This window comes from Vidua chalybeata, chromosome 1 (assembly GCF_026979565.1).
Source record: "Vidua chalybeata isolate OUT-0048 chromosome 1, bVidCha1 merged haplotype, whole genome shotgun sequence".
NCBI classification, from domain to species: Eukaryota; Metazoa; Chordata; class Aves; order Passeriformes; family Viduidae; genus Vidua; species Vidua chalybeata.
This window is the reverse complement of record NC_071530.1, coordinates 141624060-141637469: the sequence shown is the minus strand read 5'-3', so window position 1 is coordinate 141637469 and position 13410 is coordinate 141624060. Positions and strand designations below refer to the sequence as shown.

The 13410-nt window shown below is 37.9% G+C and overlaps 1 protein-coding gene across 2 annotated transcripts in view; it reads left to right on the top strand.

The window, feature by feature from the left end:
- TMEM65 (transmembrane protein 65) overlaps positions 1-10871 on the top strand; it is a 30880-nt gene extending 20009 nt beyond the window's left edge. For both annotated transcript variants that reach the window (XM_053953356.1, XM_053953366.1), the window contains 6 exons: positions 787-831; positions 2881-2948; positions 3703-3757; positions 4948-4990; positions 5637-5742; positions 7335-10871. In XM_053953356.1, coding sequence (XP_053809331.1) covers positions 787-831; positions 2881-2948; positions 3703-3757; positions 4948-4990; positions 5637-5742; positions 7335-7427 — 410 coding nt within the window. In that variant the 3' untranslated portion in view covers positions 7428-10871. The remainder of the gene's footprint in view (positions 1-786; positions 832-2880; positions 2949-3702; positions 3758-4947; positions 4991-5636; positions 5743-7334) is intronic.
- Positions 10872-13410: the final 2539 nt, after the last annotated feature.

Sequence of the window (13410 nt, the reverse complement as noted above, 5' to 3'; positions counted from 1 at the left end):
AGGGTTCATAATATTGGAAAATATTTGGGGAATTATTTTTTTCTGTTTTAAAAAGGAGGTTTTATGCTCAATATCTACATTAAGAAATGCTCAAGAGAAACCTAAAGAAGTAGCTAGGTTTTTTTCCCTCGCCGCTGTTAAATGAGTAACTTGCTGCTGCATTCTGCCCAGCATCTCTGATCACAACTGTGTTGGTTTCCTGTAGAGAAAGTACTCTGTCAGCTTCAGGAATGATGTCCTGGTCCTTGCAAACTCTTACTGATTTGAGTCCAGGATACCTGAAACATGCTCCAATGACCAAACTTATTTTGCTGTTACCAAAATCAGTGGTCTCTATTTTTCCTTCTTATATTGCTGTGAAAAGTACCTTTTGTGAGAATATAAATGGTAGAATTTGTTTTGCAGACTCTCTGGGGGAAAGAAGGTTCTCTGCTGCATGTTTAGAGGACCTCTAAAAAAAATGACATACAGTTGTCTGTAGAAGATTTGATTTTTCTAATTTTAGTGTGGCTTTGTAATTTTCAAATTAAGATGGCTGTTGGACTGGTTCTGAAGTATGCTGTTACTTTGCATAATCACCAATACTAGTGTAAGCTCGTAATATTTTAATACCATGTTAGCTTTTGTAAAAAAAAAAATGTAGGTGTAAATATTTTTCTTTCCCATTTGAAAGCTGTAAAGTAACATAACTGCTTTTTTGCCTGCTAGAAATTTTGTAAAGACTTGATAATAAACTGAATTAGTGATGAAGCAGCTAACTTTCTCATTTCATTTTGACTTCTCTAGAGAAGTTGGAGGTTGCACCACCATCTCCAGGACAACTGAGACATGGTAAAAGAAGAATGCTTGTTGAATGTGGTTCAGTATTTGTGCAGTCTCTCTTTGAATTGGCTTTATCTTTGTTCCACAAGTGCTGGTCTGTCCTCATCCCTGTTGTATGGAGTAAGAGAAAAAGCAAAGCAAGCACCAACACTCACCCTGCTGCCTTTGTTTCATAACACCTCGGCTGGAGAATGTGCAGCGCTTAGAGAAAGTAGGACAGAAAGCCCAAATGAGAGCACACTGTTCAAAGCCAGCAGCAAACATTGTTTTTCTAAGCCAAGCAGTGTTGGTGCTGCAGTGCCTTGTGGAGGTTTTGTGTTTTAAAAGGACTGAGAAGTGATACAGAATTGCAGAGAAATTGGAAAGAGATTATGCATTTATAATATCATGATTCAAATTCTCATTTAGTTTCCAAATTAGTGTGTTTTTGTGGTTTTGTACTCTGCAGTGAGCAAATTTATTTAGGCAAATATTTTCCTTTTCTAAATATCTACTTTTTTTTCTAATTTGTTCCCCCCCTTGTCACTGGAGTTCTGTTTTGCTCCATGAATTCCAAAATTCCATGCATTTCAACAAGAATTTGAGGTGTCAGTTTAGCTCCAGTACACACATTTTGAAAATACTGGGCATATCTGTGTGCTTGTTTTGTTATTTATGTTTTGGTGGGTTTGCCCTGTGATAGTTTAAAAATAATTGAAAGTTTCATAGGTTTTGTGCTGCAGTCTTTCACCTGTGCAGTTTAGAAAATAGGTGTATTCTCACAAAATAGTTACAGATGACCATTCATGTTCTAGTACCTAATGATGAAAGATCTTGAATGTAGCTTTGGATTTTTTGTATGGTCATGGATTCATACTGCCTGCAGAAAGGAATCCCAAAAGGTACTGGGTACCAGTTTCTTTTCACATGACTGTGAGGTTCATGCACTCTTCTTTTGTCCCTCTTCCTAGGTTTGCATCTCTTTAAGTTTATAAAATGTAGAAGTTATAGTCCAGCATGAAGTGAAAAAAATACCCCAAAACTCCAACCAAATCCAAACTGAATGCTGCATTTTAAATGTTAAAAAAAATGAAAAATTTCAACTTTCAGCTGTATTATTGTCATGTAGTCTGTCCTCATGCTGTATTTAGTATTATGAAGTGAGCACCTTGAAACTCAGCTGGAGATAACACTGTGCAAATTCAATCCCACCCCTTCAAAAGCTTACAGGCAAAAACCTGAGAGAAAAAATTAAGCAGGACTAAAAGGAATGATACAGTAGCACTGTGCTCATTCTTAGAAATTACTCAGACCAGCATGTTCCAAGCTTCTGCAACAGAAAATATTTTCAGAAAGGGTTTAATGGGTTTTAGAAGTAAAAAAGAAGAAAATATGTGAAACAAAAGATGGAGCTTGGTTTCTTAAGCAATGTATTAAGAAGCAGCAACGAGTCTGACTTGCACTGAAGATAGTGCACAAACAAAAGCAAGTTACAATTCACAATTTAAATTGTGATATAATTAACATTATATTACACCCTAGTGAAACCCACCTTAGCATTTGCAGATTTGGCTGAAGGAGTTTTGACAAGAATTGTTTAGCTCAAAACAATGCTTTTAAAATACGGAATTTTAGAAATGTGTGAAGATGGAGCTCTTGCACAGAAATAGCAAGGGACTTGCAGAGAAAGTGCCTTTATTTCAAGAAGTCTGGTAAGACAGTTTGATCTTCAGTGAAACTGCAACATCGCTGTAAGGTCTGTAAATAATACCAGAGTTTGTGTAGTTTTAAGTATTTCTCTTATGCACTAGTAGGTATAAATGGCTTCCACCTGAAACTGTAAAAGTATTTTTAACGTAGGTTGTTTAGCTGGTTCTTCACAAGCCATTAGTAGCATTTCTGTGTAGCAAAGGGTTTTACCACACCTGCCAGCAAGAAAAAGGTGGCCGGTAGGAAAGGAATTTTGTGTATTTTGGCTTTGTTTCTCTTAAAACCAATATTAGACATTTCAGTTGTTCCTGTGCACTAGTGAATGCTCTTATAAATATTTATTTTTTCTTTGTTATTTATTTCTTGTAGTGTTCTTCCACAATGCATTACCTTTTGTAGGGTTTGGATTTTTGGATAACGCAATTATGATTGCTGCGGTAAGTTCACTATTTAATTCCTTGAACAAGTTTGTAAGATTCATATTTTTCAGGAGAGCAGAACAGAATGGCCTGTGAGGTCTATCTAGAAAGTCCCCCTGCTCAGGACCTTCTCAAGGTCTCTAGTCTAACCTGCTCAAAGCAGAGCCAGCTGTAAGATGAAATCAAGTTGTTCATGTTTTTGTCCTGAGGGACTTGAGAAATCCAAGGGCAGCCTGTCTGAGCAACCTGTTCCAATGCTCAGCTGTCCTCAGGATGGAAAATGATTTGCTGTATCCAACTGGAACACATCTTGTTTTAGTTCATGCACATTGTCTCTCATCTTTCCACCATGTATTGGTGTTTCATAATGTAGACCATGTGGCTTTGTTTCTTCAGCTGAAAACATAAGGAGCTGTGATACTGTGTTTTATTTGTTTGCTTGGTATTTGTAGAAGTTTCAGTCAGAGCTCTACATTCAGCTAAGAATTGCAGTGGGGAAGATGCTATGCAGGGATAGGGGTTGCAGGTTTGTCCACCAGCTGCCTGGTACAAGAGTATGAAATATTGAAAGACTTTCAGAAGTAGGCCCTTGCCTTAGCAGGGGAATATATGCCAGGAAGATAAGATCTCCATGATCTGATAGAAGAAATGTCCATTTATCCTTTCACTTTTAGCGTAGACAAGCAATAAACAATACTTTTGGCAGTTGTATCAATATAATTTATTTTAACTCCAAATCCCTCAAATAATGAGAAAACTGTTTATTTTTCAGGGAACCCAGATAGAATTGTCAATTGGAGTTGTCTTAGGAATTTCAACTATGGCAGGCAAGTATTAAAATTGCAGCACATTTAGACTGATATGGCACATTCCTATATTTTAGGCTGAAAGTAGTGCACAGGGCTGGAAATGGCTCTTCCTCAGTCTTTCAGCTGCCTTTCCTAATAAAGAAACAATCTCTGGGTAAAGCTAGGACATATTCCATTTGTAGAAATGGAATTTCAGTTCAAATAGCTTTTGAAATGCTTGTTGTTGATTTCAACCTAGTAATTCAAATCCTGGGTCAGTTGGGAAAGTGTATTTATGTTTCTGTAATGGAGCTGCCCTAAGTTCCCAGGGCCCAGTGTCAATGTATGTGGATATATGTATTTGTACCTTGCTGTTTGCTTGCAGTGCTAAGGGGAGATCAGTGTTGGTGTCTTTTTACTGCACTTCTTGGTGGCTCCTCTGCCTTAGTGAGATACCACAGGAAGGCCAAGCAGCCACCCTGCTCCTGCACTGGGCCAAGACTGATAAGCTTTGCTCAACAGCTTTGGTGCCTCTGCAGTGTCAGGGGGTGCTCATGGATCCACCAGCTGCAGGTGCAGCATTGCTCAAAAGCACAAGAAGGGAGAGCTTAACTGAAAATGTTACAGCAGAGTGAGTTAAAGATTTGGACATTTGCAGGCCTTGGTTCAATGTAAGACAGTCACAGGGAAGCTTATCTTACTAAGGTCTGCTGTGAAATCTTGTATTTTGTGTGTAGCTTTGTTCACTTGTGTACAGTATTTCTTCCTAAATTGACACAGTTCATGGATATATTGACATGTTTATCAAAGCTGCATACTTGAGTGACAGCTCCTTCTATTTCCAGTGCTCCTGTGCCTCTTCAGGCGCTGGAAGGCCTTGTTTGGTGTCCAGCATTAGCTGCATGGAGCTGACAGTAATGCACAGCTGTTCTTAACTCTGATCTCAAAAGTTATGTTGATTTCCAGGTGTTAGTGTTGTCTTTTTGTATTTGTCAAGTTTTCTCCATATAAATTGAGCAAAATAGTCGCACCTCTTAGTAATTCTAGTCTGCTGCTCTTATTAAACTGTAATAAGGTCAGAATAAAAACACTAAAATACAAGGAACTTAGGTCTAGTCTTTAGTTCTATATAAATTGAGAGTAAGTGAGGGTCACTGGAGGGTGGGAGCTGGTTGGTTTTGTTTGTAGCTAAAATAATACCTTTTTCTTTTCCCTCTTCCTTGCTCCAGCTGCAGCTCTGGGAAACCTTGTTTCAGATTTAGCTGGACTGGGGTATGTATGAACTTGTGTTAATAATATTAAGTGCATTCATTGCAAAGTGGAAAAATAATTTTTTGTAATATAATATAGCTCTGCCTAATATACCTTCTCAGGTTGTTATCCCCAACATGATCTGAAGAGATTTCCTTCTCTGCAGCTAAAACAATAGCTCTGCAATGTCTTCAGCTCTAGGCATACCTATTTCTGATAAAAACACATACAGCTTATTTTAGTTTTTACAGGAAATTCTCACATAACTGCTGAAAGTAAAGCTGTTTGTTATGCCATTTTTTCCACTTTCCCTCTGTTTTGTTTTCTGCAAATTACAAGACTTGCCACTAACTAGTCTGTGTGTGACCTTTCCTCCAGTAAAGGTTATTTAAAAAGCTCTGCAAAAATGCATTAACAGTCACACCAGATGTGTTGTACTGCATAAGGTTTTTTGGAAATACTGTATATTAAATCAGTGAGATAATTAAATTACATTGAAAAATGTGACCTTTAGAAGTCTGAACTCTGTCCCATAGTTTTCTCTCAATCACTTTATTGGTATGCTGAAGGAAAAGCTCTGGGTTTTTAAGTTCATGTATTTCAAAACCCTCACTAGAAGATACTGTGAGATTCAAAACTGTTTGTTCTTGTTTTCTTGTTCTTCCAGTCTTGCAGGTTATGTGGAAGCTTTGGCTTCCCGGCTGGGTCTGTCAATTCCTGACCTGACACCCAAACAAGCTGACATGTGGCAGACCCGTCTCAGTGCACACTTGGTGAGTATCCTGTGGGCAGCACTGCTGGTGTGGAGCTTTTTGTGTTTAAACTAGCTGATAAATGCTTTTATGTCACTTTTTCAATTTATTCCTTAATGACCACCAACTTAGTGCATGTTCCCTAGAGGGTTTAGTCTTGAGCCCATGTCAGGGACAATCAAGAGATTGGATTTTTTTGAGCTTGAGTGGGTTTTTTGTATGCAGCCAGCCCCAAGTGTTGTGGATAGTCTCTGCAATGACTTTGTGTATGCTGTGCAGATACCTGGGTTGAACTCTGGCTATGGTGATAAGATAATTTACTTGGAAGTTATGACCACTTAGTAGTTTACTCCTATACATTTTGCCAAGTGCTTGCTATTCATGTACCTGTGCTGGTTTGTACTAATTTCAAATATTCTATAATTAGCTCGGATAAGAAGCAGCTTTTCTCTGGCCAAACTTTTAGCACTTGAGTAATAGTCACTGCCTGTGTTTACAGTTACAGGACACTCACCTTGCAGATGCATTTTCAGGGTGATTACTTACTTAACATTTAAATATTTGAAGTGGTCCCACTTCAGCATTGAGAGCAATGATTCAAGAAACAGATTATCAGAAACTGAGTAAAGAAACAGATACTTCACTTTGCCAGAATGAGCCTTCATTGGGAAAAAAACTTTAGCAGATTCAAGGGAAAAGAAATAGCACTTACTGATGAAAAGTTAGGGGAGAAAAAGTCAGGTTTTAGCAGTGATAGATCAAAGCACAGAGCAGTGAAGAGCTGGCAGGTTGTCAGGGGGCTGCTCCATAGTCTAAGAGTCTTCTCAGTAAAAGCTGAGCCTGTGGCAAAACCCTGTCATTGCACTCAGTTTGTTCATATTCCTTTTCTGTGAAAATACTTCTCTGCACCTTTTTCTGTATTGGTAGCATTTTGTCTTTTTTACCTGGTGTCTCAAGTTTTTCAACACTGTCCACCTGCTGCTATCGATGTGGTTTGGAGGGTGCTTGTCTTACTTCATTTACTCTCCTCTTGACTTACACATTCAGGTCAACTGAAATGTTTTCCAGTTTTTTGTTGGTTTTGCCTTGTGCCTTTGAAAGCCATTGTGTTTGCAAGGAGCCACTCATTCCTTTGATGATTTGCAGTACCAGATATAAGCAGATGTATTTATAATTGCACCTAAAATGTGTGTAGGTGTTGTTTGGTGTTTTGTTGGTTTTTTTTTTTTTGTTTCTTTGTTTGGTTTTTTTGGGTTTGTTTTTGTTTTTTTTTTTTTTTTTTTTTTTTTTTTTTTCTTTTCTTTTCTATCTTCTTGGCCATTCTGCTAATCCTTTGAATGTCTGTTTCCTCCCTTACCACATGTGCAGCTCTTCATGATCATTGCCCACCTCCTTCTTCAGAGTTGTCTTTTATCACAGCAAACACTGTTTCTAACCTTGTCATATCTGTCTCTCTCTCATAGACTGTGGTTTCTAGTCTGCATGCTAAGAAAAATGTGATTCCCAGCTGAAAACTAGAACAAGGGTTCTGTGTCCCTGGTTGTGGTGGTACATGGGAAATGAGTAATAACTGATCAGTGAAAAACTTAATTTTTTTCCCCCTCTTTCTTTAGGGTAAAGCTATTGGAGTGACCATTGGCTGCATTTTAGGAATGTTTCCTTTGTTGTTCTTTGGCGAGGAGGAAGAAAAACTGGAAGAAAAATAATAATCTTTTTACAAGACACATACAAATGTAAACTACTGTACCTCAATTATTCAATTATGCCGTCAATATTTAGGAATTAACAGACAGTAAAAAATGTATAGACTTGGGATCAAAACCTTCAGCATGTCATTTTATGGAAACACTAATTTATTGTGGCCTTGTTGTGTTCAGTACTTCTTTTTATAAGATATCATCTAACTTTTTATTTAATTGTAAATTTTTGAAGTGTTCTCACTTATGGCAAGATGTTTACCACTTTCCCCTTTGAACTTACTCTTTAATGGATTATTACGTCAATAATCTACCATGGATGACAGTATCACTCTTGAGCTGCATATTGGTTGCTTAACAGTTGTAATTGCATGACAGAAATATCTCTGGTGTTCATCAGGTCCTTCAATGCAGATTATTAAGAAGGTCAGTGATGAGTAATTTGAAGTCCCTCACTTTGCAAGGAGACTGGTTGCCCCTCACCAGCCATCATTTTGCACTGCCTTAGATTACATATTTCATTGATCTTTGACAGTATAGTTTCATTTTTTTCACAATTCTGACTTAAGTGTCTCTGAATTGTCTTCTGAGACGATCATGTTGATGCTTTGACAAGGTAAGTGTTTCCAGTGTAGGCTCTCTACCAAGTCCATTTTTAAAGTGGTGTTTTAATACCTTCTGTACTTCCATATTCATGTCTCTTTTTTTCCCTTTCTAAACAGTGTTTTGTGAATTGAGTTGAAATATCCTTAAAATTGTCTTCCTCTGGTTTGAGTGTGGTATTAAAGAATTCAGACCAACTGTTTCAAAACCACAAACAACTTTTTGTATTGTTCTGCTGAATATAAGGTGTGAATAGTTGATTGGGTAGATGAGGCCAGGGAACAGTTCAGGGTATGAATGAATGCTGACATTGCAAGTTTGTAATGAGTGGTTCAGTTTAAATGAAAAGTATACCATCAGTCTGGATTAGAGGACCTGATTTGATGATAATACCTTTGTTTTTAAGATTAAGCCTTTCCTACTTTTTTTCCCCTGAGACAATTAGTTTAAAAAACCAAACAACAAAAATAGGAGAATTGAGGCCTTTTTACTTTTTTTTACTTTTATTTTTGTAGTCTTACTTGGCATATGATAGACTTGATGGTGCAGTATCATGTAACTGTGCTTTTTTATATGGTTATGAATAAAATTATGACAACTGTTGAACATTCATAATATTTCAGGATCTTACTTGCCAATAGCATAATGCTAAACTGCTAATTGTCCCTTAGAGGAGAAGGTTTCTTACTTGTTTGAATACCATTTGGAAAAGCCACTAAAAAGTGGCACAGCCAAGGCACTTTGAAAGTTTTATTGCTGAAATTGTGAGCACTTCTGAAACTTCGAAAGAAATGTTAAAAAAACAATCAAGTCCCCTGATGAATTTTATTTGCTATAGGAAAAGTCTTATTGTAACATTTGTGTTTTACAAAGCTCATTGCTTTTCTCATTGTTACAAATCTGACTTCTCTGTTCTGATTTCTAGAAACCCTTTAACTGCAATACTGAAACTGACTTTAATGAAGGTGACACTTGTATCTGTTTCTTAAAAAGCAAATGTTGAAAGCTTGGAGTGAGCGGTCCTAATAGTATGTGCTGTACTTTGCACATTAAGCCATGAAAATCTGGACCAAGCTGAACTGAAATTGAGCGAAAGCTCAGCCAAGCTTCAGACACTTATGCAGAGGCGTTTCGGCTTGTGCTTCAAAGGTGGAAGCTTTGTTAAAATAAAATTAAATAAAAAAACAAATAACAATAACCCCCACAACTCTAACAAAAAAAAAATTTAAAACCTCAACCCACAAAAACAATCCAGAAAGGCAATTATGCACTCCTTCACCAACAGATTGCTGCTGGTTTACAGTACTTCAGTGTTCAGAGGTTTTTGTACTCATCCACACATTTGTCTTTTAACTTGAACTTGTCTTGAACTTTTAACTTTTCTGCCTCTGCATGCACTTCTGTTTCTATACAAAGCTGTATGTATTTTTCACGTTTTTCTTAAACTGAAGTACAAGTCAAAGCAATTTTGTATAGCTTCTTTTGTTGCTGTTTTTACAATTACTTCAGCACTGTTTCCCATTATGATACTGGCATCTTGATTGGAATCTTCCAGCAGTGGCCAAATCTCTGTTTTTTGGCATTGTACCATTGGAACACTGTTTTCATCACTCTATTACAGCTCATGAGAACAATTGGAAGGTTGTGCCAGCTGACACAGTAGTATTTGTTTAATAATGGCAATAGGAAAGACTGTGTACTATTGTTAAATAGCTTGTGCATGTAAATTGAGTACCTTTTGTTGCTGTATGTCAAACTATTGTACTGCAACCAGTGCTTTTATTGAGAATCAATGAACTAAAGTATCTTGAAAGAAGTTAATCATGTGTCGTCTTGTTAAACTGTTTAGTTGACCACAAAAATGTGGAGGGCAAGTGACACATGGTAAGAAATATTGGGTATTTCAGTCTGATACCATAATGAAGAAGGTGACTTCTGGGGTTTCAGTATTTGATAAAGGTGAAGAAGAACTTGTGATGTGAGAGGATTAGTGGTGCTGTTGGAGGCTCAGAGAAGGTGTTTGTTGGGGCCAAGCTGCCCCCCTGAGAACCAGGTAGTTTCCTTTGGCTGCAGGATCCACACTTGTGTGGACATGGCACTGCTTTGTGTGGAAGGGAAGATCTGTGCCTGATCTGTGCCCTGTCTCTCCATTAGGTTTTTCTGGGGTATATGGATGAAAGTAATTGCTGATGCTCTTATCACACTTACTAAAAGCCTAACTGAGAAGACAAAGTCCCCTTTATTTTCTGGTATCTTCTCCCTCCTTGATAAAAGGAAAAAGAAAACACTGCAGGGTTGTTAAGTGACTTCAGTATTGCTCTATTTTTTTAATTCTATCAGTTTGTCCTGTGTTAACAGGGATTTCTTTTGCCTTGAAGGGCTGGTAGACCCAAAATTACGTTTGAAATACTGTCTTCTGTTGTAATTTAAATTATAAATGTATTTTTGACTGTATGTTATCTCTAGGAACAAAGAACATGCATCTGATAATAGGGTTACCCAAATCTTCTTGCCAGTATTTTCTCATGCGTGTACTTTTACATAAATTATTTGAATTCAGACAACATATTTTGTATTGTCTTTAATTAAATTGTTGAACTTTCTGTAAACTTTTGTACTACAGCAAAGCTGTTCTGTGTTTCTTTATTAGACCAATTGCTGGAGGGGAAATATTACTAATATCCTGTGGGTATTCAGCCTCAGTTATACAAAACAGGAATTTATTATATTTAAGTTATAAGCAAACGGTCCTTTTTCGCTGTCATAGGAAATACCAGTATGGAGTGGTACTTCTGTCTCTTCATGCTCAGAAGAGAGCAATTTAGATAATTAAAATATTTGCATGGTAAACTGTGGTGTTTGTGATTAATATTAATCAGAAGTTCACTTGCACTTGAACTTTTGGAATTAACTGAGGTTTTTTTGTATGTAAACTAAACCTTTTTGAACTTTCCTGGACTTCGGAGCTCCTCAAGTTTTTTTTTTTTACTTATTGGTCAGTCCTTTTTGTGGATGTTTGTGCAAGAAGTGCTGTGAGTAAAACATCTGTACTGTAAGGATGCTCTCATTTAATTTTGGGAACCCGTACAGGCTGGCTGTTGTTTTACTCCATTGTGGTTGTGTTGTGTAGTTGAACTTCATTCCTGCTGTTCAGAGAGTCTGTTACACTTCTACATTTCCCTCTTCTTGGTCTGATGTTTTACAGGGTCTTATGACAAGCTGACAGAGCAGCAGTATATAAACTGAAGGCCTTAATAGAGTATGGAGGAATTATCACCCTTCTCTAAGAGTCTTATGCCTCTGGAATTTTTCAATCCAAAATATTAAGAAAATAGCCAGTCTTAATAACCCAAACTCAAGGTCCCATTTAAAAGTCTTTGTTAGATGTTTGTTAAAGCTTTTCCCTTGTCTCATTGTTCAGGACCCTTGGCATCCAGTGTTGCTTCAAAATAACGTTGGGGCAGGGCGGGGGCTGTGGGCTGACGGTTTGGGCAAACTTGAGATTCTGAAGCCAGGCAAGATAAATGCAGAAGGAATTTTTTTATTTTGTGTTGGAAGACAGCTGTGTGTGTTAGAGTGCTGATGTACTTCTGTAAGTAGATGATGCCAAGGTAAGGCCTTTTCTGGGCAGGAAACAGTTCTGACTTAACAGTCTTCAACTTAGAAGTGGACACTATGTGAGCCAATGGCTTGAAGAACTAAATGCTGCTTCACAGTCATGAGTTACTCCTTCTGTGTATGTGTGCAAAGATTAAGTTGCTGTAAAATACCAAAAGTATTTGAGACCTTAAATTAAGGCATTTTGTGTTCTGTTCTTGATACTGTGCTTATCAGAGTGTCTTGTTGATATGAAAAGGACCTTAAGGTTTTGCCTGAAGAGCTTAAGTACTTCCAAACATGTGAGTATTGATTTATCTGTTAGAAAATAGAGTATCTTGTTATGGAATATGAAGGGTCCTGAGTGGGACCATTCACTGTTTAGAAAACTTGGATCCAAAGGGTGAGATTTGCCATGTGGGACCTACTGCTGCCATTCCTGTTGAGAAGATGTTTCCACTGAGCAATACCATGGATTGGTAGAACAATAACAGGGAGTGCTACCTTGTCTTTGCACAGCTGTGCTGCTTGGGTTTGGCAGGGTGGTCTGTTTGCACTGTGGTGTTTCTTTATAGTTCTGCAAAAATGACTTGTCTGTTACTTCCAGCTAATAACAAGGAAAGTGAGGAGAATGAGATTCTTCTCAGTCATTTTCCCTACATGGGAATGCATAGGGGTCTTATTAAAACAGGGGGGGGGGAAATGATTTTCATTCATGGTACATTCCTGCTGTTCTCTGTGCCTTGAGAGCGCTTTTGACATGCCGGAACATTGGAAGATTCCAAAGGGCTGGTGAGGTTTCCCTCCCCCAGACTGGCTTCTCTGCTCATCTCAGCTATTGAATCATAGAAGAAACCATGAAAGGAAAAGGGATAAAAAAGGACAGGAGTCCTTGCACAGGAAGAGAAGAATGTTTACAGGTGATTGACCTTTCCAATACAAGTGGCAAGCTACCAAAGAACACACCAAAAGCCAGTTGAATATTAAAAGGGGAACAACCTCTTTTGATGAAGTTTCAGGTAGGCTTTCATGAAGATCTGTGACTTTTCTTTTTCTGCATGGTTTCTGCTATTAGTTATTTGCCCCTTTTTATGTAGGAACACTGGAGGGTATCATTTTCCTTCTATACACTGTGCTCCCTGAGAGCTCCACAATGTTCTAAGGAATGTCAGTCTTCAATCAGAGCCAGTGTTTATAGGAAAACATCCCATCCCTATCACAGCCCATGCTGTGATAGGTGGTCTCATCTTCATTTGTATTCCTCATTTGCATTGTAAAGGGAAGCAGACACGGGGATAGTTTCTCTGGGAAAAGAAATGTTTTTCTTGGATTGTATTAATTTGTGGCAAGGGTTATTGTGCTGACATGCTGAGGAGCAGGGCAGTCCTTCATATGACTATTAAAAAAAGAAGAGGTTTCTTCTCACCCCCACTGGAAACCTTAATATCACAGAGGATAGTCCTCTCCTAATCTCTGCAGTAGATGAATGGCCTGGCTGTATGATTTGGCAGATTATAAAGTCCTAGGAAAACCAAAAGGCTGTTGCATGTCATTTTTCTGTAGGTCATCAAGATGACCTGTGAGGGGTTTGGGTACTTGTGAACTCAGTCATATATGGATATCCTTCAGGCTTCAAGGCTCAGTTTTCATATGTTGGGAGAATTCTTAAGATGGGAATTCCCCACCTAAATGTAGGTTTTCCATGCTAAAACTGGGCTACTCCATGTGTGTTACGTATCTCATGACCCCTTTGTGTATGGCAGAACCAGTCCTGCAGAGTGTATTTTGTCTG